This window comes from Pezoporus occidentalis, unplaced genomic scaffold (assembly GCF_034315485.1).
Source record: "Pezoporus occidentalis ecotype Australia unplaced genomic scaffold, CSIRO_AGI_Poc_V1 ctg122, whole genome shotgun sequence".
Taxonomy (NCBI): domain Eukaryota; kingdom Metazoa; phylum Chordata; class Aves; order Psittaciformes; family Psittacidae; genus Pezoporus; species Pezoporus occidentalis.
In genome coordinates this window covers 708,105-733,681 of record NW_026913016.1, presented here as the reverse complement: position 1 = coordinate 733,681, position 25,577 = coordinate 708,105, and the positions used below count along the sequence as shown (strand labels likewise).

General features: G+C 39.1%; 1 protein-coding gene across 4 annotated transcripts in view; it reads left to right on the top strand.

Annotated features, from left to right (window-relative positions):
- RB1 (RB transcriptional corepressor 1) overlaps nucleotides 1–25,577 on the top strand; it is a 217,540-nt gene that overhangs the window by 51,526 nt on the left and 140,437 nt on the right. For 3 of the 4 annotated variants that reach the window (XM_062607346.1, XM_062607349.1, XM_062607347.1), the window contains 10 exons: nucleotides 12,990–13,108; nucleotides 13,504–13,643; nucleotides 14,146–14,291; nucleotides 14,820–14,924; nucleotides 15,904–16,017; nucleotides 16,105–16,271; nucleotides 17,165–17,195; nucleotides 17,545–17,687; nucleotides 18,684–18,733; nucleotides 19,989–21,890. In XM_062607346.1, the coding sequence (XP_062463330.1) occupies nucleotides 12,990–13,108; nucleotides 13,504–13,643; nucleotides 14,146–14,291; nucleotides 14,820–14,924; nucleotides 15,904–16,017; nucleotides 16,105–16,271; nucleotides 17,165–17,195; nucleotides 17,545–17,687; nucleotides 18,684–18,733; nucleotides 19,989–20,062 (1,089 nt within the window). In that variant the 3' untranslated portion in view covers nucleotides 20,063–21,890. Of the gene's footprint in view, nucleotides 1–12,989; nucleotides 13,109–13,503; nucleotides 13,644–14,145; nucleotides 14,292–14,819; nucleotides 14,960–15,903; nucleotides 16,018–16,104; nucleotides 16,272–17,164; nucleotides 17,196–17,544; nucleotides 17,688–18,683; nucleotides 18,734–19,988; nucleotides 21,891–25,577 lie in introns of those variants that run through there. The other variant, XM_062607350.1, reaches the window with a different exon arrangement.

Sequence of the window (25,577 nt, the reverse complement as noted above, 5' to 3'; positions counted from 1 at the left end):
TACTGTGCAAGTGCAGAACATGACTGTTTATGAATGGAAAAAATAATCAGCTACCACAGTAAGCAAATACTAGGAATGATAGAAAAGAAATGGAAGAAGCTTCATAAATTATTTGAAAGCTATTCCAGACATACAGGATGAAATAGGTCATGGAAACAGAATTTTTAGGGAGGTATTCGTAGTTTGTTTAGTTCTAAGGTTATTACTTTTTATTTTATAGATCTTTAAAGCTTTTATTCGCTGGCTGGGTTTGAGGTAGGCTGGTTCCATGTCAGGATTTCTGGTGTTTATCCACATAGTTCCTGAGGATGTATTTCATTTTCATGCCAAATTACTTTCAACCACAACATCAAGTGCTTACAGCATCAAGTGCTTGCAGCCTCTTGCACTTTTGGCCAAATGGAGGCCTCCATTGCACAAGATGATTCTAACCTCTACTTGTCAGAGACAGCACAAAGCCTGCAGTCATACTCTTGTTCTCTGTTTTATAAAGGATAACATTATGAAGCCATTGAAAGAGTTTACCATAGTCAATCAATAAGTTTTATATGAATTCATGTAGGTAAGAAATAAAAACCAGCAAAATACAAACTATGGTATTAATTTGGTCTCCTTCAAAAAAATAAAATGTAAGAAGTTAGGGAAAAAAAACTGTAGCTGGTAAGCTAATTAGTATAGCTAAATACTAATACAGAAATGCTTGTCAGGGGAGAAACATTGCCAAAGAGCAGAACTTGAACTTGATTAATGTGAAGAGCTGTTACTTTCTAAACATGTAACCTGTTCAGATTTTCCATCATAAGATCATTTAAATGATTATTTAGTGTATCGGTACTGGTAAATAGCAATTGCAAGTATTTCAGCTAACTTCCCCCCCACAACTGCTTTTCCTTCCAGCCCATATCTTGAGGTTTTAGGAAACAAATTCAGTACCTTATGGACTTTTTTTATTAAATTGTTAACTATGTTTAGCAGTTGTAATTTCTCTGCGGCAATGAGCCGATACCTAGGAGGCAAGATAGAAAACGTCAAGTCTTTGGAGGAGGGACAAAGGGTGTGCTTTTCACGTATGTTTTAAATTTTTTGCTGAAATCTTGGAAGGAATGCAGTGAGGATCTCAAATGCAAAAGACAGTGTACATTAGAAAAGGAAAAGCCATTTTTCCATTAACTAAGCTTCTACAGAAGTCCAAAGGTTGGTTGAAAGGACATTTGCCACAAGTAAACCATTTTCACTTGGGTCTGTGTTAATAATCTTCCTGGAAAGGGCAAGTTGTTTGCCTGGGAGATGCTGGTCTCTGAGATGAATAGAGATGATAAAAGATGAAAGCTTTGTAAGGCAAGTATCTCATCTGGATTCTGTAAGTTTTGTTATTGACTCCAGGGTGGTGGATGCTTTGGGCCAACTGTCTCTAGTACTGATACTGTTTTCTGTTTTCCTTGTCAAGTTACAGTCTAAAGACTGATGTCAACCAATCTACTGAGTTAGAAAATGCGGGCAAATATGCTACAGGTACTTTGTGTCGCCTGCAGTTTAAACGCAGAATAGAGAGTCAGAGAGGTAAATCCACATTCTTTGAGAATGTCATTTCTTGGTCTAACTTTAGAAATGCCTTAATTTTCAGCTTTTTATCCTATTGGAAGGCCATGGTAAAACTTGTCTTGTTTTTGCTGTGACTTAGTCATTGGTTTATACGCTTCAGAATACCTACAGAAGATGCCCACTGAATGACAAATGAGGAACTTGTTAAATACTTAAGTTAAAAAAGAATAGCATAGCAGAACTACTGGATTGTTGCATCTGAGATGAGGTGCCTTGTATGAGCTTTTCTTAAACAGGGATATTTACATATAAGGCTTCTGTCTGCTGTTTTCCTGCACTTGTGGGTTCCCATTGGGCTGTAATAGTTTCCGTATTTGCTTTGGTTTCTATGAGAGCATTAGAGCAGTATATTTGTAGTGAAGTCAGTGGAGCTGCCTGCAACAGATAGCACACAAACCAATAGCAGAAATAGACATTTTTCTCTACAGTGAAAGTGAAGACAGCAAAGGCAAATTGTATCCAAAGCAAACTAACTACTTTAAATTTGTCAGGTAGTTCCATGTGTTCTTTGTCCATCTTCCTCTGAGATATCAGAACACTGGAATGTATAGATGAACAGAACAATATAAATGAGTATAGAATCACAGAATGGTTTGTGTTGGAAGGGACCTTAAAGACCACCTAGTTCCAACCTCCCTGCCACGGGCAGGGACACTTTGCACGAGACTAGGTTGCTCAAAGCCCTAAGTCAGTGTGAAAATGGTATGTTTCCTTACCAGAAGCAATGTGTTAAAATTTCAAGGTCAGCTTGTGTTTTTAAGTCATCCTTTTATTCTCTACATTTCCTGAGGTAGGTTTTCCTTATTAAAATGCAACAGAAATCTATGGTAGCTATGATTTTTAATTTCATTGGAATTTTGCTGCTTTTAAGATACTCCTTTCAGAACTCACCTCTATAGTAGAGTTTTTTGGTTTTGCTGTTTGTTTTTTTTTCAAGTGAACGTTTTTTTGTGTGTCACAACTCTTCTTTAAAATAATTTTCTGTTTCTGGTGGGAGGGAGGAAGGTATTTGGTGGAGAGCTGTATAACTGGTATTGGAAACTATTTAATCCATCTGACCATCATCTGTGTCTGCACTGTCCTTCCTGCACAGTCTGTCAATCAAAGTGTGCTTTTAGTTGCTTTTGCTGTGTCTGTGCTAGCTGTGCTCAAGGTGTAGATGTAGCTGAAGTCTTCCTGCCTGCGAAAGGTAGGTTTTCTTCTATAGAGATTGAGCATGCTAAGTTTCAGTATTACACTCTGTGCTGATGACAGGAAATGCTCAAAGTAGAAAGTATGTGAAAGGTAGGTTTAGGAGAAATGGCTACACTGCAGTTCAGGTTTGTTTTTCTAGTGCAAATAAGAGGAGAAGCTGTAAAATTCAACAGACTTCAAATTGCATCATTCTCCATATAATGTGTAACCTTTACACACACTGAAGTTTGAGAGGGAAATATTTTGGGGGGCTTCTATAAGCCTGACAGTTTAAAATTCCCTGGAGGGAGAGGAAAGCTTCCAGGTCATGCCAACCTTCCTGCATTTGCTTAAGCCATAGAAATTAAACAGTACGAAGTTTGACATGGTTATATATAACTTCAATAAAATGGAGTTCAAGTTTTAAAATCAAGTTTTAAAATCAGTATGATGCCTTTTAGAACACTGATTAGTGAGTTTCTGTTCTGAATTTGCAAATAAGATGCCGTATCCTGACTGTAGTAGTAGCAGAGAGAGTTTGAAGTGCTTTTTATTGGAAAACATTGGCAAATGTAAGGTTTCTGTGGGAATGTTTTGGTGAAATTTCTTCCAAAAAGGCTGACTGAATTTAAAAAAACAATAAAAACTTTAGAAGCTAATTCAGTTTTCTCAGATTTCAGGAAGTAAAACTAGGAGCTAGACTTCAGTTTCCTAAAAATAGGATGTAAAACCTAGTGGTTTCATCAGAAACATTGAAAATTTAGGTTTGCTTCTTTTAAAAATGACCAGGAGTTTCTTGGTCAAATAGAAAAGCCCTTTGTTACTGAAGGATTTCACATTTTTCTTGTGTGAATTACAAATATCCTGCTGTTTCATGAGATCAGGCGAAACATAGGTTTTGATTTTTTGGTAATGTAATGTACCTTGTCAGCCAAGGCAGTTTTACTGCTTTGCTGGTATGTGCTCTTCATGTATTACCTAGTGCTACTGCTACATTACTTCAGTCATATACATTCTCTTCTGTACATGCTGCAGTTTTTAATTATATGCCAATAGAAATAAACCCAAAAGAGAAGTGTTCAAGGAGCAAGTGTTGCACAAAGGAGAGAGCAAAGGTTGTGCGAATTTAATGATTTTCATGGACACATCCACTCCCTACACTGAGGAGTATCTGAGCACCAAAAAGCCCCCACCAAAGCATCAAAATTGTTCTCAAAATTCTGAAATTCTTTTAGCCATCTAGTTTCCCTTGTGGGTCTTGCAAGGAGCCTCCAAACCCAGTGCTGGCTTCAGGTTTCAGAATACCTGAGCACAGGGGCAAGATTGGATGCTCAGTATGGGGCCATCAGTGTAGCACAAGGCCTTCCTGTATGGAGGGGAGTTTTTGCATCAGTGCTGTTCAAATGTGAAGCAGGGGATCTGGTATGTGGTATTTCAGAAAAAAAAAACCACCGTGATCCTTGTCTTTCTATAACTGTTGATTTTACAACTTAAAGATTAATGTTGCTTTCCTAGATCCCTGTGAAGTTGTCCAAGTAGAAGCGTGTTGAGTTTTAAGCACAAGTTTGCGTTATTTCCCTGGGCATCAACAGAATCTAACTTGCTGTTGTACTCCAGCACTCAGGCATTTTTGTCCACAAGCACTTTTTCTCTAAAGTCAGTTATCTTTACGCTCTACTCTTATAGTTTATGTAATAAAGACACCTAAGGGGAAAAAAAATGAAAAAGAAAATAGCTTGATCTCATTTTTAACAAGCTTGAAGAAAGTTAAAAATGAGAAGGGTAAATTGGCAACAAAAATCTTACGGTACCTGACTGTACTGCAACTCTGCATGTCTGTTACTGTCACGAGTGCTCAGAAGCTCTGCGTATGCTTCTGCTTTGAAAACTAAGCATAACACAGTGACAGGTTTTGTCTGCCTTAAGCAAATACTTAATATAGAGCAAAGTAACTGGGCTTGAGATACTCAGTAGTGGTAGTCACAGAAGCATTGGCTCAAAGGAAGATCAAAACTCACCTTAAGGGGTGGGGTTTTGCCCAAAAATATAGCTGATAGATTTGTTACAACTATAGCTTTCTCTTTCTTCACTGTGTCATGTATAATTTTCTTCAGATCGAGATAATTTCTGAAAGTGATTGATAAATTCATCACATAAGAGTTTTCATACTTGTGCTGCCTTCCTTTGTTATGAAATATGGCATATTGCTTTTGGAACTCCAATTTCTTTGTCGTATTTCTTCTTTCAGATGTATGAAGCATGTTACAAGGTGTGCCAGGTTGAATGTGGCTTTGACAAGGGGTAATGGGTTAAAACTTAAACAGGGGAAGTTTAGATTGGATATAAGGAAGAAATTCTTTACTGTAAGGGTGGTGAGGCACTGGGATGGGTTGCCCAGGGAGGTTGTGAATGCTCCATCCCTGGCGGTGTTCAAGGCCAGGTTGGACAGAGCCTTGGGTGAGATGGTTTAGTGTGAGGTGTCCCTGCCCATGGCAGGGGGGTTGGAACTTGATGATCTTAAGGTCCTTTCCAACCCTAACTATCCTATCCTATCCTATGACTCTAACCTCGCCTAGTAGAAGGTGTCCCTGCCCATGGCAGCAACTAGATGATCTTTAAGGTCCCTTCCAACACAAACCATTCTGTGATTCTATGATATTTATAGTCCTTTTTTGCTTTTAAATATCATAGCACATCTGCTCTTAATGATTTCAGGATGTGTACCATCCCCTAGCTAATATTACTTTTTCTGGAGACTTGGTCTTTTGATATGTGAGCTCATCCACATCCTCCACAGATTATCTGTTGTGTCTTTTTTCGTTCAATGCATAATTTGTTGACTCCTTGATTATGTTGGTAAAAGATACTGTCCTGCTCTTTCAACAACTGCTATCTGTGAAGTTTCCTGGCACACTTACCACTTTTAGCTAGATTAAGAGAATTGGTGGTGGGATGTTGTACCTAAATTTGTCCGGCTAATGAGAAGCTAGAAAGAACATGAGACTTGAAACTGAACTGCCAGCTTTAACCAAAAATTTTAAGAGGCACTTCGTTATCATGTCTCCACTTGTATTTGGAAAAGTAGTTCCTGGAACTGCTCTTAATGGTTGTTCTGGGAACTGGGACTGTGTAAATCAATTAAAAATGAAGCGGCTAGAAAGTGTGATGTGGTAATGTGGCAATCCATTTGATTGTTGCAATAAAAATGGCATCAATAAATTCTTTGTACTGAGATAGACATTTTGTGACCCCAAAGTTACTCTAAAGAAAGTTCTTGAGAGCTGTTTTATTCCTTACTGTAATAATTTTTCAGATATGGATATAAGTATTGAAGTGTTCTTCTTAATACTGTGTGGTGTCAGTTAACGCAATGGTCCTTAAAGCATCTCTTCTCTACTTCTTTTTCTGAAAAAAGTTGTAACACTCTGTAGTGTTTTCACAGTTTAAGGTTGTTGATAAAATTCTCAACCTCAGGATTTTTGGCAGAACATTTTGTTGCTGACTGATACCATTTCCAACAGTCAAATGGTTCACATTGGGTAGGTTTTAGTTTGTCTTGTACATGTTTTCTTCTGCAGAGGGGAGGAAAAACTGGTAATTGTCCAGTTTGTCTTTGAGACCTTTGGATTTCGCCTGAGAATCTTGAAGTGAAGTTTGTCCAAGAATTATGTTGCAAGCTAGTTACACAGGGGAGCTACTTCAGATATTGATTGGTTTTGTAGCACCACTGCCAGTGCAGAACCCACATCCATCTAGAAGAGGCTTGTAGCAATTGCTTTGTGGGGAAGAAAACAAACTCCATGAGGTGTATGAGCCTACAATTCTATTTGGTTGGATAATGTTGAGCAAAAAATACATAGTAAGCATTATTGTATTATGTAGTGCTTTGTGGATCTATGTGTGCAGTTGTCTTTTGAAGCAAAGTCAGTTTTCCACGCTCACCTTTTGTAGCAGTTACTTCCACAGCTGAACACTTGAGCTGTGTGATAAAAGTAGTTGGTTTTGGCTTTCAGTCTTACTACTTTAACTGGTTTGGTGACTGATCACAGACTACTATACTGGCGTAATAACTCTGTTTTACTTTTTTTTGCTAGTAGTTCTTTAAGCTTTGACTTCTGAATGTTGATTTGGGGTTTGCAGAATTAGTTACACTAACTAAATATATATATTTAAAGTAATGGTAACATTAGAGCCCTTGTTAAAAATATAAATTAAGGAAATTTTCCTCTATTTATTATTTTTGCTCTTATCATCATTGACTACTATAGCTATTTTATCATCCAGTCATTGAAAGTCATGAGATCTTTTTGCCATGATTTTATTTTTCCTAAGACTGAATAATTTTGTGCTTCTAGCAGCCTTATCTTTCCTGTCCCTTCCAGGTTTCCTTGTCACTTGTGAATGTTAAACAGAGCAGTCTCAGCAGAAAGCATAAAGACTTCACTGATAACCTCTCTTCACTGTGAAAATTGACCTTATTTGTACTTTCAACATCTGTCATTTAACTAGTAACTTCATTCTTATCTGCCCTTCGGCAGCACTGCCTTTAAAGACCCTTACCTGAAGGACCCTGTCAGAGCTTCTGATTGGAAGATATGGAGACCTATTCAAAGATGTGTTGGTCACTTTAGAGAAGAAACCTGGTGATTTGTGAGGCTTGACTTCCCGTTCTCTGCCATCATACTAGCACTGAAAGGTGGTGTCTCATGTCACCCTCCAGCTGCTCATTTCTATCTCTTCATTCATGCAAACACTTGCATTGCCATAACATAAACTGGATAGGGAGGCTGCTCTGAATGCAAAACTAAGGCCTACCCTGCCAAATATGTAAAGCAACAAAACGCCTCCAACTAAATAAAAATGGCAACAAAACCTCAGTTTCCTGGACCAGTTCTCCAACTCTGCCAACACAAGAAAGACTGGGGATGGAGAGAGGGAGGGTACAGGTGATGAAGTTTGGGACTGTGTCTTTTGATGGACTTCTGGCTTGTACAGACTTAAGACTGTTTGTGAAGTTGAGGCTTTAATGTGCTGAATTCCTAAGTTACTCAGCAACCTGGCTCTCCTTCTCTGACTGGAGAGATTTGAAATCCGTGTTCACTATGCCTTCAAATAGCTTTTGATAAGAAATGTCAGTTTCTACCATTAGAGATGCTTGATTTCATATTAATAAGTATCTGTATTCGTTAGAGACTGCCTAAGTCAGTTCCACATTTCCACAATGGGTCCTGTATGCCAGACCAGAGCAGTTATTTTTTTTCTGGTACGATAATTCTATTAGAAATAATTAAAATAGTCAAAATTGGAATATTGAGAGAACTGAATTTGAAAATTCCAAACAGGCTTGAGGCTAGGTCAGCTGCTCACATATTTTGCATTAAGGACTTCAAATAATCAAGGTTTTCATGATTTGTAGGTGTATTAGTATGTGCTTGTTATTTCCTCCATATTTCCTCCATGCTAAGCCTCTTGTTTGAGCCTGTGAAAATACGCTCTCAAATGACCAGAACTAATTAACAGTCATTGTTTCTTTTTTGCTTTTTTTTCACCTCTGTATAGAAAGCATTTAGATAAAAGTCGATCCGCACAAAGCTTGGTGACAGTATTACTTAAATACTGGAGATGAGCAAGGTAGGAATAGGACTTGTGTTAAGCATACGTTTGCTCGAAGGAGATAAAAGCAGATCTGTCAGTATTCTTGGATGAATTAAATCATTAGCACAGCAGTTAATGGAGATTTTTTTTATAGATTTTGTAAGCACAAGGCTTAATAGGAACATACTTTATCTAGCACAACTCGTGTATGAAATTAAAACATGGTCCTTATCTTACCTTTTTTATGATAAAAATGATTTAAATTTAGACTATGAAGTATCTTTTGCTTTAGCAGTCCTAAATTATTCAGAATTCTGAATACCAGTTGTCATGTGAAGCTTCTGAAAATACAGTTTCAAGCAAAAGTCATCTTTCTGGGCATGCAGTGCTGCCATGGGAAAGAAGGGTGGAAGTAGCTCACACCGATCCACTACTTACAGTTCCATTCCAGAGGTCTCAGTTCTAAATAAGTTATGTTTTGCCTTGCAAAATCACAGCCATCTTTAGCATATTATGAATAATATTTCTTAATGTTATGTATTGTGTTGGCTGATACAATAATTTGAGCTGGTGTTGATTATCTAAAAAGGAAACAAACTGTCCCAAGGGAACTTGGCATTGAAATAGGTACATAGTTTAGTGATAAACACAACATTGAAATTTACTGTGGACAAGTAACTAAAACCTGAAAATTGATTAAGAAATCATTATAAAGAATAAAACCATGAAACAATAGAAACCAGACAAAAGCAGTTTAAAAATTACTGCAGACTGTCAGGTAGCAGTGCTGAGAGTGTGGCTGCTCAGGGCCTTCCCCTGTGGCCAGTGAGTACACCCAAACCCAGGGGTAGCTGTTCTCCAGGTTTGAGGATTTAGGTCTTTTGTTTAATCATTTCATGGATACCAAAGTCCAGTTGAACATGTTGGAACAGAGCTGATGTGATGATCAGGAAGCTGGGAAGCACCTGTGTGTCCTGTAGTTTTGCCATAGTCAAATAAAGCTTAGCCAACAAGAAATTCAGCTTGTTTTGTCCATAAAAGGAGTTTTCAGGCTGAGCTAAAACCACCACAGATACTTCCCTGCCACGCAAGCATCCTGTAGAGGCTCACTTAAAGCCCCTCTTAATTCACTGGATTAAACACTGCTGATTTATAGTTAGCTCTGGGTAGTAGGAGGGGGACTGAGTCACATTTCAGGCTTATTCTTCATTCTGATGCCAGTGGCTGTTTGACCCTGAGAAATTTCAGGCCTTAATTGCTTTCTCCCTTTTTGCACTAATAATATGGGGCTTCTCTAGCCACTGCAGGGAAGTTTTAGATGAAAAGTATCATTTCATTTAGTAAAAATTATTCCGTTGCTGCATCTAGTAACATTAATCACATACTGAGCGTTAAAGCAAAAACTGTAAAACTCCTTTCATGTGAAAGGAATTCATTGAAGGTGACCTGTTCACCTGAAGTGCTGCTTGAAAGCTTTAAAAAGTAATACAAAATTTGTAACAGCTAGCGTGAATAATATCGCTTTAGAAAAAAGCTACTGATAAGCAATCCTGTTCAATAAAGCTGAGCCCAGGGTTGAAGTTCTTCTGTGACTATTACTTTAGCGGACCGGTAATCATCTGGTTAAGGATATTATATTTTGCTCATTTGAGCAAGAGATACATTGAATACCAAATGGGGGGACTGTATTTGAACAGACTTTGCCCCGATAAGATCAAAACCTGCAAGCTGCAGAATGTGTTTCAGATTCACTAATTTGAAGGTTTTTTCATGTTTAAATATAAAGAAAGGAGGCAGGGTTGTAATCCCATCACTTTTGCAGGTTAGGGGTAGATGCATGTGAGAAAACTCACCTCTGTGTACTTCTACATTTATTTTTTTCTTGAGGCGCTGCATTTATCTTGCCACATTTTTAACCATAGTGTCAATTAGTATTTGTGGGACCCAAAAACGATGTATTGGACTTGCTGTGTCTTGCTACTCGGTTTCTGTAAGGAGATGTTTCTACACAAAGAATATCTTGGTAACTGTAATTCATCTAACTGATGGAAAGCAGCAGTAGGTGTCTTCCGCTTCTGTAGGGTAAAGTTTCACGTGCCAACCAGCTGATTGAACAGATTGTTCTCATCAGTAAATATAGGACATCTCATACTCCCCATGTTCTCCTTTTTACTGCTTTGCTCCCAACCTTCGTGGTGTTGCTGCCCTGTCTTTTCTTAGTGTTTGTTCAGCTCTGCGTGTGATTCTTTGCAGAGCTGCCTTAAATCTGGTTTTGCTTTTTTTTGTTTACTTTCTGCTGGTTTGGTGCATCAAATTGACTTATGTAGAAGTTTACTGGTTGTCAAGGCTGGCGAATAGAAGAGGAGGAGTGGAGATGATGCAAAAGTAGGCAGGTCCCTTCCATAGGTAGCAAGCTGCTGTGTCCCCCTCGCTTCATCTAATGAAATCTACACCTTGTGTAGGGAAAATTGGAGCAGAGTTGAGAGAGGACCTGAGACTGCTGGTCTCAAGTGCTGATTTCAAAAATAGTGACTTCTACTTCTGTTTCTTGACCACTCATTCCCCTTTATCAACACTTTTTCCTCCTACTGGTGCTCCATTCAAAACAATACTTTTCTACTCATTGATGCCTAAAATGTGAAACGATTCACTCTTAGTCAAGGAACCAAGATGTTTTAGCAATGACGTAGTGATTGCTTTGGAAAAGAACTTAGATTCTTCAGAGCATAGTGAAATGCTGGTGGGAATAAGAGCAAGGAGAGGCTAAGTGGTTGGAAGAATTAGAAATGGAGAAGGTAATGTCTCTGTGTTTCTAGCAAGGGCAGTGCTGAAAGAAACAAGCGAGAAGAACGTGCACTCCTAAATTATAAGGGAAGACTTTGCAAACCAGCCCAAGAGCTGATCTGGTTGAGAAGTGCTGGCGAAATAACTGTGCGGTTATGAATCAGTGACTGATGTTTTTCTGCTGTGGATGGAACAGCTCCAACAGTATTGCCAAAATCATAGTTTAAAAATTACACAATGTAAGAAATCGTAAATCTCAAGTCACTCTTATCTTATTGCTCTGAATGTTTACTTGTTCACTTTTTTTTTTTTTTTAGAACGAAGGCTAAATGGAGCAAGTCTTAACAGTAGTTTTAATTCTAGTAAATCCAGCCTAGTTTCACTAGGCCTTTTCTTATTGCCTTAGATGATGCAGCTAGCTTTGCATGCGTGCTGTGCGCCTATTTCTTATTGTAGCTACAGGTTTGTCATCTGTGCCATCATATTTTAATATTAGTAACATGTAGGATCAAATAGACCTTGGACAGTCAGACAATGAATTGAGTGCAAAGTATTGAGATCATTTGGAGAAAAATGTTGTTGCCCACTTCATTCCCAGTCTTATGGATACTGTTTTCCCACCAAGGCTGCAAACATTTGCTAATCATATGTTCTTTTGCTTGTGGAGTTCTGATGGTGCACTGTTGGAAGGCAATATTGTGCTCAAGGATCTTGTGCTCCCATTTAAAGAAAATATAAAACCAGAAGCCAGCAACACTGTGTTTTCAAAATTAATTATGTAGATGATGATGATGAAATGTTTTCCCATGCTGTTGTGCTGTCTCAGCATAATTCTACTCTGTGCATGACACACGAGCAGCAAAAGCCTGAGATAATTATTTCTGCAAGACCTGCTGTTTATTACTGACATCAGCAGTAGTACTTATGTTGCTTCAGCCAGAACCTTCTCCATTCCACTTGCATCCTCCCTGCATTGCCTCCTACCTCAGGCTCTTAATAGGTTCAGACTTACTCCAGCTAAAGTACTGATAATTGACCTAAAATCCAAATGGGTTTTGGTTTTAGAATCATAGAATCATAGAATAGTTAGGGTTGGAAAGGACCTTAAGATCATCAAGTTCCAACCCCCAGGCATGGGCAGGGACACCTACCACTAAACCATATCACCCAAGGCCTCGTCCAACCTGGTCTTGAACACTGCCAGGGATGGAGCATTCACAGTGTTTTGGGCATGAGGGCAGAATCTTAAGGTATCCAGAATGACTCTAACTCTTGCCAGAGGTAGCTCTGGAACATGATACTACAGAGATCGAAATAGTCCCCAGTGCAGTGAGATGAGTTATGACCTATATTATCGTATGTAAAATATTGGTATATGTTGTACCAGAAATGGAATGACACTAAGTACAGCAGTAACTTTCAGTCACTGAGAGGTTGGTGGTTTTTTGCTTGCTTTATTTTGTTTGGGTTTTGTTTCATTTTTTGAAAATGTGACCTTTTATGTATTTTCTTGTATTGTTTGCTGCTTTTTTAGAAATGGCTATTTAATAGAAAGTAATAACAGCCTCTAGAGTGCAGCTGTGTCTCAATTCCACAGTTAGCCTGTATCTAATGGGCTGCTGTAGAAACAGAAAAAGTGGTATATTTAATACTTAAAATTTGTCAGTTAAATAGTTAAAATTTACCTGGCAAAATGTGGGTGTTCTGAAGTATTTCAGAAGATTAATGTTCTGGTTAGAATCATAATTTTGGGGTTGTTTTTAGAGAAGGAACAAAATCCATCCGGTGTGGTTGTCTATTCTCTGTATAATGAAAAGTTACTGTCATTTTTCTAGGGGTCACCGCTGTTTGATCTTATCAAGCAGTCAAAAGAACGAGAAAGCCAAACTGAACAGCCTGAGCCCACTTCCACTCTCAGTCTGCCTCTCCAGCATAATCACACTGCAGCGGACCTGTAAGTGACATGTTAATATCACCCTTAGTATTTAACTCCACTTGTATTCTGTTTTTCTACTTGTTAGGCTTGGTACTTAGGCTTGGTACATGTTGGAGTGTTGCATTTGCTGCTGCTTATTATACATGTAAATTTAACTATATTTAATTCTGAAATATTTTTTACAAGCCCTGTCAAACTTGTAATTGCAAACTGTTATCTTACTTGCTCATGAATAAGTCCCTTTATGAAGTATTTAATCAATAACTTGAAGTTTTAATTCCTGATATGGGAATAGCAGGTTACAGGAGAAATTAATTTCTTCTAATGGGGGAAGAGTTGCTGCAAGTATTATTCATGTGAGATTATTCCTTTATCCTGTGATGCTAAGTGCCTAATACATGTTGAATCTCCAGCTATCTTTCTCCTGTGAGATCTCCTAAGAAGAAAGGACCTCCTCTAAGTGGTACTTCCACTTCAGATGCTCAGCCAGGTGTTACCCCTCAAACACAGAAGCCACAGAAATCTACCTCCCTCTCTCTGTTCTACAAAAAAGGTTTGTTGCTTCTGTATGTGCCAAAACTGCAAAGTTACCTCTTGTTATTTTTCCTTTTGGGGTTTTGCAGCTCAGCGTTTTTAAATGATTATAGTAGAATCGGTAATAAACACTGTGCAAACCCTCAGGTGCCTCTGGCAGAAATAGTAAAACAGTGCCAGGAGGTCAGTGCTTGCACTCTACACACTATTGAGTTCTAACTGAAAACTTATCTGCTGATGGTAAGAATGGCCGTAAGGGGTCAGGTGGAGGCTTCTTCTAGACACAGTGTGCACAGCATTGTGTAGTGTGGACTTCTGTGTGTCCACTGCCTGTCGTATAAAGAATCTTTTCCATATATTTTGATTGAGACTGGCATCTGCTAACTTCATTTGATGGCTTACAGTTTCTGTAGTAGGAAATGATGAACATTCAGTTGCTGTCCATCCTCCATCATGTTCCTTTTGTTTTGTTTGCCACTCTTATTACAATTTCAGTTTATTTTATTTCTCTGTTTTTGAAGTGTATCTGCTGGCCTATCTCCGACTGCATACCCTCTTCTTTCGGCTTCTTTCTGACCATCCTTACCTGGAACCCTTAATCTGGACCCTCTTCCAGCACACACTGCAAAATGAGTATGAGCTTATGAGAGACAGGCACTTGGACCAGGTAATATTAACAATAAAGTTTTGAAACTGAACAAAATGTTGCTTATACGTTCTTTAGCCATTATAAATAATCACCTGAGCTTTTATTTCTCTATTGATCACTCAAAGGAGAAATTAATATAGAGTGAAGTCTAACATCAGGTTTTTTAAGTACTGGCAGTGACTTACTCTGGGATCCTCAAATAAAATTTGCAGCTATGTTCAAAATAACGAAGACACAACAAGTTTTATAATAATTTGCATAAGAAAAACTGATTTTTCTTTGGGAAGACAATGTGTGGCTCATAAAAGTTTTGTTATTCAAGCCTAAAATTGCAGCATATGAGTTTGGGAAGATATCAGCTCCAATTGATTATCATACAGAACTAGAGGAAACAGTAGTTGACTTATATTCTGGAAGGTCTTATGAAGCAGAGTTGCATGCTGGTTTACAGAGCACAATTAGTAATTGAAGTTCATCAACTGATTACTTGAAGAAGCTGCATTAATTTTCTGCATTTCCAGTTGTCTTGTCTTGTTTCTTTTGTAGATCATGATGTGTTCCATGTATGGTATATGCAAAGTAAAGAATGTAGATCTTAGATTTAAAACCATTGTTTCGGCCTACAAGGAGCTTCCCAACACAAATCAAGAGGTATGGAAATATTTTAATGTTATCCCTCCATAAAAGTGTTATAAACTAATTATTTATCTCTGTCTAAAGCAAGATAAAACTGCGCCTGAGCACCAGAAGAAGACTTCTACTTCACTGCATCTCCATTTTGTGGAGGAGAAAACTGGCTCTAAATGTTTCTTTAAACATCTCACGCAAATAGTTTGGTAACTCTCCTTGGAAAGAAAACTTCATTCCACTTTTTTACTTAGAGATACTGATTAATGGTTTATGATTCTGTTTGGAGACTAGATCAAAGATTCGGGTCTAGAGCTAATAGGATTTTCAAATGCAACCCAAGTGCCTTTAACAGTTAACATCCATGGAGCGTTAAGGGAAGAGAAGCAGACAACTTTCTATAGAAGCTTTCAATAGAAATATGGTTAGATATCAAACAGGTGTGTATGTATTAAAGTTGCAGGCTTAATTGTAACATTAAGAAGTTCCTTTCTTCATAAGGGCCTTACATTTTTGCATGAAACAGTAACTAAATTAATAGAAAAAATCTCACTGAACAGTCAGTTGAACTGTAGCATCCTTTAGTAGCAGAATTTCTCATAGAGTATTTGTGCATCTTGGCTAAACTCTGGACTTTTGTCTCTAAGCCTTAAGAACTATTTTTATCATCAGGACAGTAATGATTTTTTTTTTAGCCTTCCAAGGTGTGCACAGTAATAACAGTTGTGTGTTTGAAAGTAAATGGAGCTTAAATATGGATAATGTTATCAACATGTTACCGCTAAGGTGCTGTGCCAGTTAATTAAGTAGATGCTTCTACTGGTGTTCATACATGTTTGGAAAAACAACAGTTAAGAACAGTTCTAAGCAATGGTTACAATGGCTTGCATACACTACACATGCCATCTTAGCTCTTATCTGGCACAGACTTTTTGTATGGTTTTACAAGTTTGTTTTTCATCCCTCTTTTAAAAACTGTTTATGATTTTCTCACCCTATGTAGACCTTCAAACGTGTTCTCATCAGGGAAGAACAGTATGACTCCATTATAGTTTTTTACAACTTAGTGTTTATGCAGAGGCTGAAAACGAACATTTTGCAGTATGCCTCCAACAGGGTAAGCTGTTGTGTTTAGAGTTCATTATTTAACAGAATAGGGATATATAGAAAATAAAACCTTACAATTATTTTATTCTTTTTATAGCCTCCCACTCTGTCACCTATCCCACACATTCCTCGCAGCCCTTACCAGTTTTCCAACTCTCCTCGGCGTGTCCCTGCTGGCAATAACATCTACATCTCACCCTTGAAGAGCCCATACAAATTCTCTGATGGGTTTCAGTCACCCACAAAGATGACTCCAAGGTCTAGGTAGGTTGTTGACAGGCATTTCTTTGACAACATTAAAGGTATTTGGCGCATTTTACTGGAAGAAAATTAGAAAACCTTTTGTTTGTTTGTCAGTAGTCTGTGGTTGTTGCATCTTTTCTGTTTAAACGTTCGCATCCTGTATTTGGCATCTTTATTCATCCTTGAACACTTTTCTGTTTCATTTTAGTCAGTGTGCTCAAAGAGGTTTTTTGTTTGTTTTTTTTCCCTTTTATTTATGACAGTCATATGCAAGCAGAGTTTTCTGACCTAGTTGTTTAAATGTTGGCTTTGACTCTGGATCACACTCCTGAAATACAGAGCTGAGCTTTGTATGCTTGTTTAATACTTTTATGGAATAAAATGGTTCAGAGTATTTAGTTGACTGAGCAGAACATTTCAAACTGTCGGTCATTAGTTCTTAGAAGAAGATGACAGCAAATGTGCCAGTTTCCTGTGGGCTTTTCAAGCTAGGATCGAGTGAGTCCCCTTGCACCTAGCCCACTGTGTACAAAAGTTAAAATATTACTGTGTATTTTGTGTTGAAGTCCTGCATGGTTTTGATTAGGAAACACCTAAAGGTAAAGATGAAAAGATGGTTGGTTATCTGGATACCCAGCAGTGAAGCGTCTTCCTGCTGATAAGGAATGAACTGTGGGGGCCTCTGATTCTTTCAAGCCACAGTTTCTTTTCTGTCTTTATGGTTGATTTGGTAATTCCATGTTCTCTGGTTTGCATAGAATCATTGAACAGTCTCAATACAGTAAAGCACAGTATGGGTTTGCACTGTTAGTGCAGAGAGGAAGAGACTTTGTTAATGTCCTATGCTAAGCTGTGCAGATCAGTTCTATCATTATTAAATGCATTTTACTCTTAAACACTTCTTCATTTTGCAGAATTCTGGTGTCAATTGGTGAATCATTTGGGGTGAGTTTTACCTTTTTAATGTTTGATCTTGAATGTGTGTAACTTTTGGAGGAATGGGCTGTTTTGCTGACACCTGTAGAACTGGCTACGGAGTGTCTGTAAGTTAATGTAATGTCTTAGGGAACCTGAAAGCACAAAGATCATGGGGGTGTTCTGTTAACTCCTTTCAAAAATCCAGTTTCCAATGCTTTGCTTTGAATTTGCATTTTACTTTAGTTGCTCTGAAGAAGATAGAGTTCTTAAACTGCAGAGTTGTAGAACTCCTACTTTGTCTTAGTGGATAATCTGGAAAGTTTGAGTAGTTTCAGGATTTATTGGCATTCCCCCCCCTTTTTTTTTGTCACTTCAGACTTCTGAAAAATTTCAAAAAATAAACCAGATGGTGGGCAACAGTGACTACCATCTGAAGCGCAGTGCAGAAGTAAGCACTGCTCCTAAGCCACTGAAGAGGCTGCGCTTTGATATAGAAGGGCAAGACGAAGCAGATGGAAGGTGAGAGATTGTTCTTGGCTTTTCAGTATCTTATGTGTATTTGATTCTCGGGCCCTCAATCCTAACTCCTTCCTGACATCCTGACTTCTGTTAATTTGTGAACTTCAGTAAGTGAATGAGAGATGTAGCTTTGTACTTCTCAATTAGTCACTTTGATGTCAGAAGCAAGGATTTATGCAGTGCCTGCACATCCAGCATCCCAGTGTTACAGCTGAGTGCTAAACCATGATGTTTAGTCAGTTTTTTTAAAAAACAAATCCCCTCTACTCTGCTCTCATGAGGCCTCACTTGCAGTATTGTGTGCAGTTCTGGTGTCCTCAACATAAAAAGGACATGGAACTGTTGGAACAAGTCCAGAGGAGGGCCACGAGGATGATCAGGGGACTGGAGATATGAAGATAGGCTGAGAAAGTTGGGGCTGTTCAGCCTGGAGAAGAGAAGGCTGCGTGGAGACCTCATAGCAGCCTTCCAGTATCTGAAGGGGGCCTGTAGGGATGCTGGAGAGGGACTCTTCATTAGGGACTGTAGTGACAGGACAAGGGGTAATGGGTTAAAACTTAAACAGGAGAAGTTTAGATTTGCTATGAGGAAGAAGTTCTTTACTGTGAGGGTGGTGAGGTACTGGAATGGGTTGCCCAGGGAAGCTGTGAATGTTCCATCCTTGGTGGTGTTCACGGCCAGGTTGGACAGAGCCTTGGGTGACATGGTTTAGTGTGAGGTGTCCCTGCCCATGGCAGGGGGGGTTGGAACTTGATGATCTTGAGGTCCTTTCCAACCCTAACTATTCTGTGACTCTATGATTCTATGATTTTTTAGGCAGATGAGATCAGGTAGCTCTTGAGTTTAGTGTAGGCAAGAATAAGAGTTTGCATCTTTGTAAGAGAAGGCAATAGCACTGAAATGAACTAACCTTGATTTAGTTACCTTATGAAGATAAAAAGTTTGGTTGTTGTTTTTTTTTTCAACTTCCACTTGATATATGCTTTCTGTCTGCAGCAAACACCTGCCACAGGAGTCCAAGTTCCAACAGAAGCTTGCAGAAATGAGTGAGTGTGACTTTTTTTCATTAACTGTTCATCAGTGAGTCCCTTGGATAAATCAGTTTGTGCCCACTCAGATAAAGACACTGCTTTCATAAAGACACTGACGTCATCTTGATAATTTGTTTAGTTACTTGTACTTGCTTCATTTAATCTTGAGAATGCAGATTATAAAATGGAAATCCTTAAAAGCCTCGAGGATGTTAAATGGCACAGCAGCATAGAAAATGCCGTATTACATGGGAATAAGACACATTCTCCCTGAGCACTCAAATTTTTGAACTATGGGATTAAACTCTTGCCAAGGCTTTCCCATTTTATGAAATGATAGACCCTTAGCTGAGAGCTTGCAGATAGAAAGAAATCAGTAGTAACTGCAGCAGTGTTTAGTTGACCAGACCACCAAAAATGCAGTTATAGTAAAGGAAAATTATATAGACAGGGAGATTGTAATTTTATATGTTGCTTTGCTGTCCTTTATGCTAAAATACTCAAGACTGCTTTTTCTTTTACTGTGGGTCAGCATTTCTGTTTGATTTTTATGGGGTCACTCCTCTGTTTTTCAAATGAAACTCAAATCTAGCTCATGAAAAGCAAAATGGCCCCATCCCTGCATCTAAGCTCTATTTTCCACTCCCAAGAAGGAATGCACTTGGTCTGACCTGGCATTCTTACTCTCTGGTGGAATCTGAGCTCCGTAGCTGAGCAGATTTGCCCATCAGATATTCTTACCTAGCAAGTGTCTGCTCATCAAGCTGGGTATGTGCATGGATTCAGGCACCTCTGGTTTATTTTAGGGCAGGGGAAATGTTTGTGTTCACTTGTGGCAGAGGTAAAGAAGGAATGTTCTGTCTCATGTCCAGTTGATGGTTAATGTGCATTACTGAGGGGGAAAAAAGGGCATTTCCCGGGCAGGCTGGCTCTGGGATGTGGGCACTGCTTGGCCCAGAGCATCTGCCTGGCAACAGGACCATATCCCTACACGATGCAGTCTGTCTCCTACCTGGAGGATGGAAGCAGACAAAGGGAGGGCACAGAAGCAATGTGAACTTGAATGAAAGGGTGGAATGAATTTAAGATGTGTGAGATTGAGCAAGAACTCAGAAGCATGTGTTTATTTTCAAATGAGGGCCTTGTTTTATTTAGAACAGTGTACTTCTGTTCCTTGTTTCGTTACAGATTTTTGCAGTAAATAATCACATCCAAAGTATTTCTGAAGAAAGTATTTAATCTTTTGTTTGCTTTGGTTTGGCTTTTTTAGCATCTACTCGAACAAGAATGCAAAAGCAGAAACTGAACGATGGAAATGATACCTCAGCAAGTGAAGAAAAGTGAGATTCTTCTCAGGACCAGGGGCTGCACTGCAGGCCCTCTTAGATGGTTTCTGCTTTACAGCCTTCAGTAATTAAGTTGCTTTTTTAGTTGCTTTTTATTTCTAAGTGCTAGTTGAAAGCATTTGGACTTATTAAATTTTTATATGTTTTTCATGATACTTTTGGCCTTATGATGTAGCATATATACAATGTACGCCTCTGAATTTAATTTATATATTTTTGTGAGGGTTTTACAAACGAACTTTGGAAGGTGTCTTAGTTTTCCTATTGCAACATGACTGATTTAAGCCAATTCAGTCCACTTGGACTGAATTTCTCTGTCTAAAGACAAGATGTTAGCTAGAATGATTTGAAATGCACTATTTTTTTTTCTTAGGTTTCATTTTTATATCCTCATTACTTCAAATTTTGAACATGAGGGGCGAGATACTGCAAAGATTTCTGTCTCTGTATATAATGAGCGCATCAGATTCCCATTAACTTAAACTGCACAGCAGTCACGAGACCTTGCAGAGTTGGGGCCTCATATCAAGACATACAACCTGAATGCAGAGTGAACTCATTATGTAGCTGTACTACTGAAACCAGTACTTAGTATTTGTGTAATTTCAGAGGGCAGTTATGCTGTCCATCAGTTCGAATTTCATGGAATATGGATCCCACAGAGAATATTCCAAGAAGCTGAAGCTTCTTCCCGTACACAGAGTACTTAACGTGCACTTTCTTCTCTTGGAAAATCTCAAAGTATTGAGATTCCCACCTGGTACATGAGGCTTCAAAATTCTAATGATGTAGAATTTTCTTGATTTCTTCAGATTTTCACCTACCCATCACCAAGCTGAACAAGCTTGAGAAACAGGTACCAAACCTTCTTCCTGTAGCTGAAAGCTGAGTGTCTCCAAGTGGGGTTCCAGGTAAGAGTAGCCTGGTCTCTAAAAGCACAGGGTATCCTCTCTCATCAGCCTTGCTGCAGCATCTGCAGAAAAGCCAAACTCGATGAACCCATGCTGAGAAAAACAGTCTGCCTTGTTTTACTGAAAAGGCAGAGTTTAACAGGCAAGTTCTTGTTGGAACTAGCAAAAAATCCCCAAAACAACCCCAAACCTTTTTTCATCTGAAGTATTTGTAAGTTACTGATTCAGATACTGGAATTTTTCTTGCAATGACAAAATGTTTGCAAAATAGGTAAGGGAAGCACATATTTGACTTCCAGTGGATTAAAATATGAATAAATAAATGAAGTTTTGCTTCAGAATTACCCATTTTTATGAAATTTAGCTTTTGCAGCTACTTAAATTACAAGAGCTATAGCAGAAGCGTATGCTATTCATTACACACACATTTTAAACCAGCATCTTCTTTGGCTAGCTTATTTAGAGGTTGTTTAGCTGATCCTAGAATAGTTACAGCAGCACATTGGAAAGATCAGTTCTTTTATTGAATGGAAGCTAATCCTAGAGCTACTAACAATTCTACCAGCAGCACACTGATTTGTCAGTGAACTTTAAAATAGAACTGAGTTCTTTTTTTTTTAGTCTCAATACAGCTTCAGCTTCCTTTCTGAAAGATGTAACAGTGTTAAGAGTACCTTATGTTTATTTTCTCACTTCTTGCAGTTTTACAGAATATGTGTTAACATTGTGGTACACTGACCATAAGCGACAGCAGCTGAAGTCCTCCCACGATCCTTTGGCTGTATTATTTCTTTACTGTGACAATGTATTTTTTTGTTCAAACAGACAGGACGCTTTGCATCAAATGTAAGAGAATATTTTATACAACTAATCAGTTTCTCTTCTTTCAAGATAAATAAAATAGCTTTTAAAGGATTTATAGTTTGCAATTTCCTTTCATTTAGGTGAGAAGGTGACTTCACGTGGTATAAAGTATGGTAATGGTGTGGGCCTGCAAGAAGGCTGGAGAGGGGCTTTTTACAAGGGCGTGTAGGCATAGGCCAGGTTGGATGGGGCTTTGAGCAACCTGGTCTACTGGAAGGTGTCCCTGCCCGTGGCAGGAGGGTTGGAACTAGGTGATCATTAATGTCCCTTCCGACCCAAACCATTCTGTGATTGTGTGATACTGCGTTGTCCTCCTGCATCACACTTGACCATGATTCTGCAGTTGGTACAAGCAGAGGTCACTCTATCTCCAGTGACTGATTCTGTCTTGTTGCAGACGTCCAAATACTTACACTGTTGGGCTTGTAGTTACCTTGAGAAGTTTCTGAAGATATTCTGGAAATCTTGTTCTCACCAGGCCTTTTGTTCTAGGGTCGCTGTTGGTAACGCTTTGGACAGACACAGGCCAGCATTGTGTTCTGTGTCACCCTTGTTGAGGTGCCTGAGGCAGTCCTTCAGAGGAGCTGGTATCCCATCATTTCACCACCTTGCTTTTCATAATCCATTGTTTCACTCAGACTGCTGGAAATAGGCCAGGATGTCAGAACTCCAGCATAAGCCACACTGCCCTTCTGGGCTGGATGTCTAGCCGTGGGCATGTCAGTCCTGCAGGCTCCCTGGGTTGCCTTATTGGAGTCCATAGGTGCCTGTGACTCATGGCTCTACTGAGCCTGCAGTGCTATTTATAGCATCAGTGCTCAGGATACTGTGTGGAGTACAAAGTGCACAGGCTCACGGGCCAGTCCCTGCCCCCTTCTACAAACACATTTTCAAAGTCTTATTTTTAAGCAGATAAATCTCCAAATAAATGTGTATGGAAACTATCAGATTTGGAAATAGTACAGTGTTGGAGAGTGCCTTTCTTACAGCAAGACCTTCTATTCAAAATGGCCTACAATACTGAAATGGTACTTTGGGGAAAAAAAGAAAATGAGCATTCAGAGCAGAGGAACTGGATAGAAAATGTGACAGGCAATTTAGGTAGCGCTAAGGCAATGGTGAGGATTGCATTGCTGGTCAAACTCTCCCTCTGTTTGCTGTGGAGAAACATGTATTTGTGGAGATCGGTCTCTACCTGAGCCCTGTATGTAAAATGTGTGAGATGAATTGGCTTTGCCAGTGTAGCCACCTCAGGTGGGATGAGCTGACTCTGAGCCTCCTCAATTGCCATTATAGACCTTGATCTCCTCCTGCCATCCCCCATTTCCAAATGCTGTTTGTTTTTACGTGTCACAGGAACTTATTTCTCTGCATTTGACTTGCAGGTGAAGAATTTTGTGATCACTCAGTGCTAGTCCAGAGAGGCTGTCATAAATAGCAAGTTCCTCACAGACACTGGAACAGACATAGGCAGTGTATAAACTGTGTGTTTTGAAGTACAGGAGTGGCTGCAGAAGGTACCTATGTCAGATGTGAAACAGCTCTGGGATACTGGTGCAAAGTACAAGTTGAAATACTTTAAGGTGTAACAGATAAGCTGGTCATAATGTACCTTTGCTTCAGAAACAGTTATTGGTGTTTTGAAGACAGTTTTATTACTCACTAAATCACCAGGCCATTAATTGCTTTGAAAGGTAGAAACACACCTATGCAAGTACTCCAGCTTTTTCTTGCAGACCCAGTTTTCTTTCTGCTTCAGATGCTTTATCTGGTGACAGTTATTTCTAGAGGAACACAATTATATTATCTCTGGTTTGTTTCTTTTTCTCCCTACTACTCCATGATCAGCTCATTTTACACATGTCAGGCTCCCACTCATAGTTTTTTAAGTATTATGGCATTTTTATTAATGGTCTATTAAAACCAGGCAAGTTTATAGAGAAACAAGAAATCAAAACATATTTCTGCATCATTAGGTGGCAGCCAATGAATCCTGTCTCTGTGGGGTAAAGAAATGCTTTGGAAAGCCCATGGCAATTGTTTAGCTCATGTAAACCCAGCAGTTCACACAACTATTGGGCACTGTAACAGAATTCTACTGGAGGGTACTGGTTGTGATGCAGTGCTGACTCTTGGCTTCAGTGACTCAAGAGAACCATTAAATGATCCTATCACTGCCTGTAACTTCTTTTTCTTTCAAATTCCATTTGATTCAGGAAGTTATCCACCTGGTTCCGTTTCCGCAAAGTGGAACATCCCTCTTTAAACCTCAGGTACAATTTTTGGCTGTGGTGTCCTAAACCAGAACAATACTTGCATATTTAAACAACTCATTACATATTTAACCTGCAAGATACACAAACATGAGTCTGTTGCAGGCCATCTCACAATGGTAAAACGCATCCCTAATTTCTCCTACAAGGACCCATGATTTGGTTCTAAGCACGTTTGTATGCACACATCCACATTTAACCACCTAAGCCAGGGTGTTCTTTTAAATATTGACCTTTAAGTGCCAAGGAAAGTGCATGCAATGAAAGTTTAAAAAAATTAATAAATCAGTGTCCCTATCAATGTAATGCTGTCACACCCAGGCCAGATGATACACACTGCATGAATAAAAGCCAACACTGACCCACTGCATCTTAAGAATCATCCTCAATCAGTCCAGAGATACTTGTTCTCAAAGTTACAGCCTTTGTCAATTACTCTGAAACTGCAGTGAGGTTTTAATGTGTACAAGTAGGTTGGAAATTATGAGCAGGAAGGAAATATTTTGAAAAAAAAACCCAGTGGCACTATTGGCTATATTAAGCCAAAAATGCCTTGCTAAGAAAGCATGCAATTTGCAGTACAGTTGTGGTTGAACTACTGGTTTTGAACTTGAGCCAGCTTGAGAGAGTGGCCTTGCTCCCCTCTGCTGTCACTCCATGGAACGGTGCCTCTATGAAACTACTGAGCAGAGAATGTTTTTAATCAGACCTCAGGTTAAAAACAACCATTTCACAGTTACAGGTTTGGTTCTTTAAGTAAGAGAGACCTTTTGTAGTCCATATATTGGGAAGGCCAGAGTGATGGCAAGGCCTTGGCAAGGGGAATGGGTGCCCAGCTGGTTCTGTTTCCTGGTGAGGTTGGCTGTATACCAGTGCAATGCCAGTACAAGCTGGTAGCTGGCCACCTTCTTTCTGTGTTGCTGCTATAGCTAAGAAAGCGCCATCAGGTGAACCTGGCAGTTCTTGAGTGCTGAAAGGGGCTGATTTACTTCAGCCATCCCTGGCCTAACCAAAACACCTGGAATTGGCCAGCCTTGGCTTAGGTAGAATTGCCTTGTGCCTATGCTATATGTTATATGCTGGGCTATAGCATATAAGGTTTACAGCAAGGCTGTGCCCTGCCATGGTACTGTTCCACTGTCTGTGGGCCTGAGTGAAGTGCTATTCAGCACCACCTTACAAAGCTAATCTCCAGGGAAGTTGTGGTTTTGATGAAACAGCATTATTTGCTGGGAAGTTTTCAACCAGTTCTGTTTGAATACAAAATACTGACACAGCTGCTGAAGTATGGACCTCGGCTGCTGGAGGAAGTTGTACTAATCACTGAGAGGGTGGCAGGAGCACTTGTTAGCAGGAGATGATCCAATATATTCCTAATGAAAGTGAGGTAAAAGTCTCAAACACAAGTAATTTTTTACCACAGCGTTTTCCAAAATAATTTGCTTATGTCTCCCTTCCTAAGTAA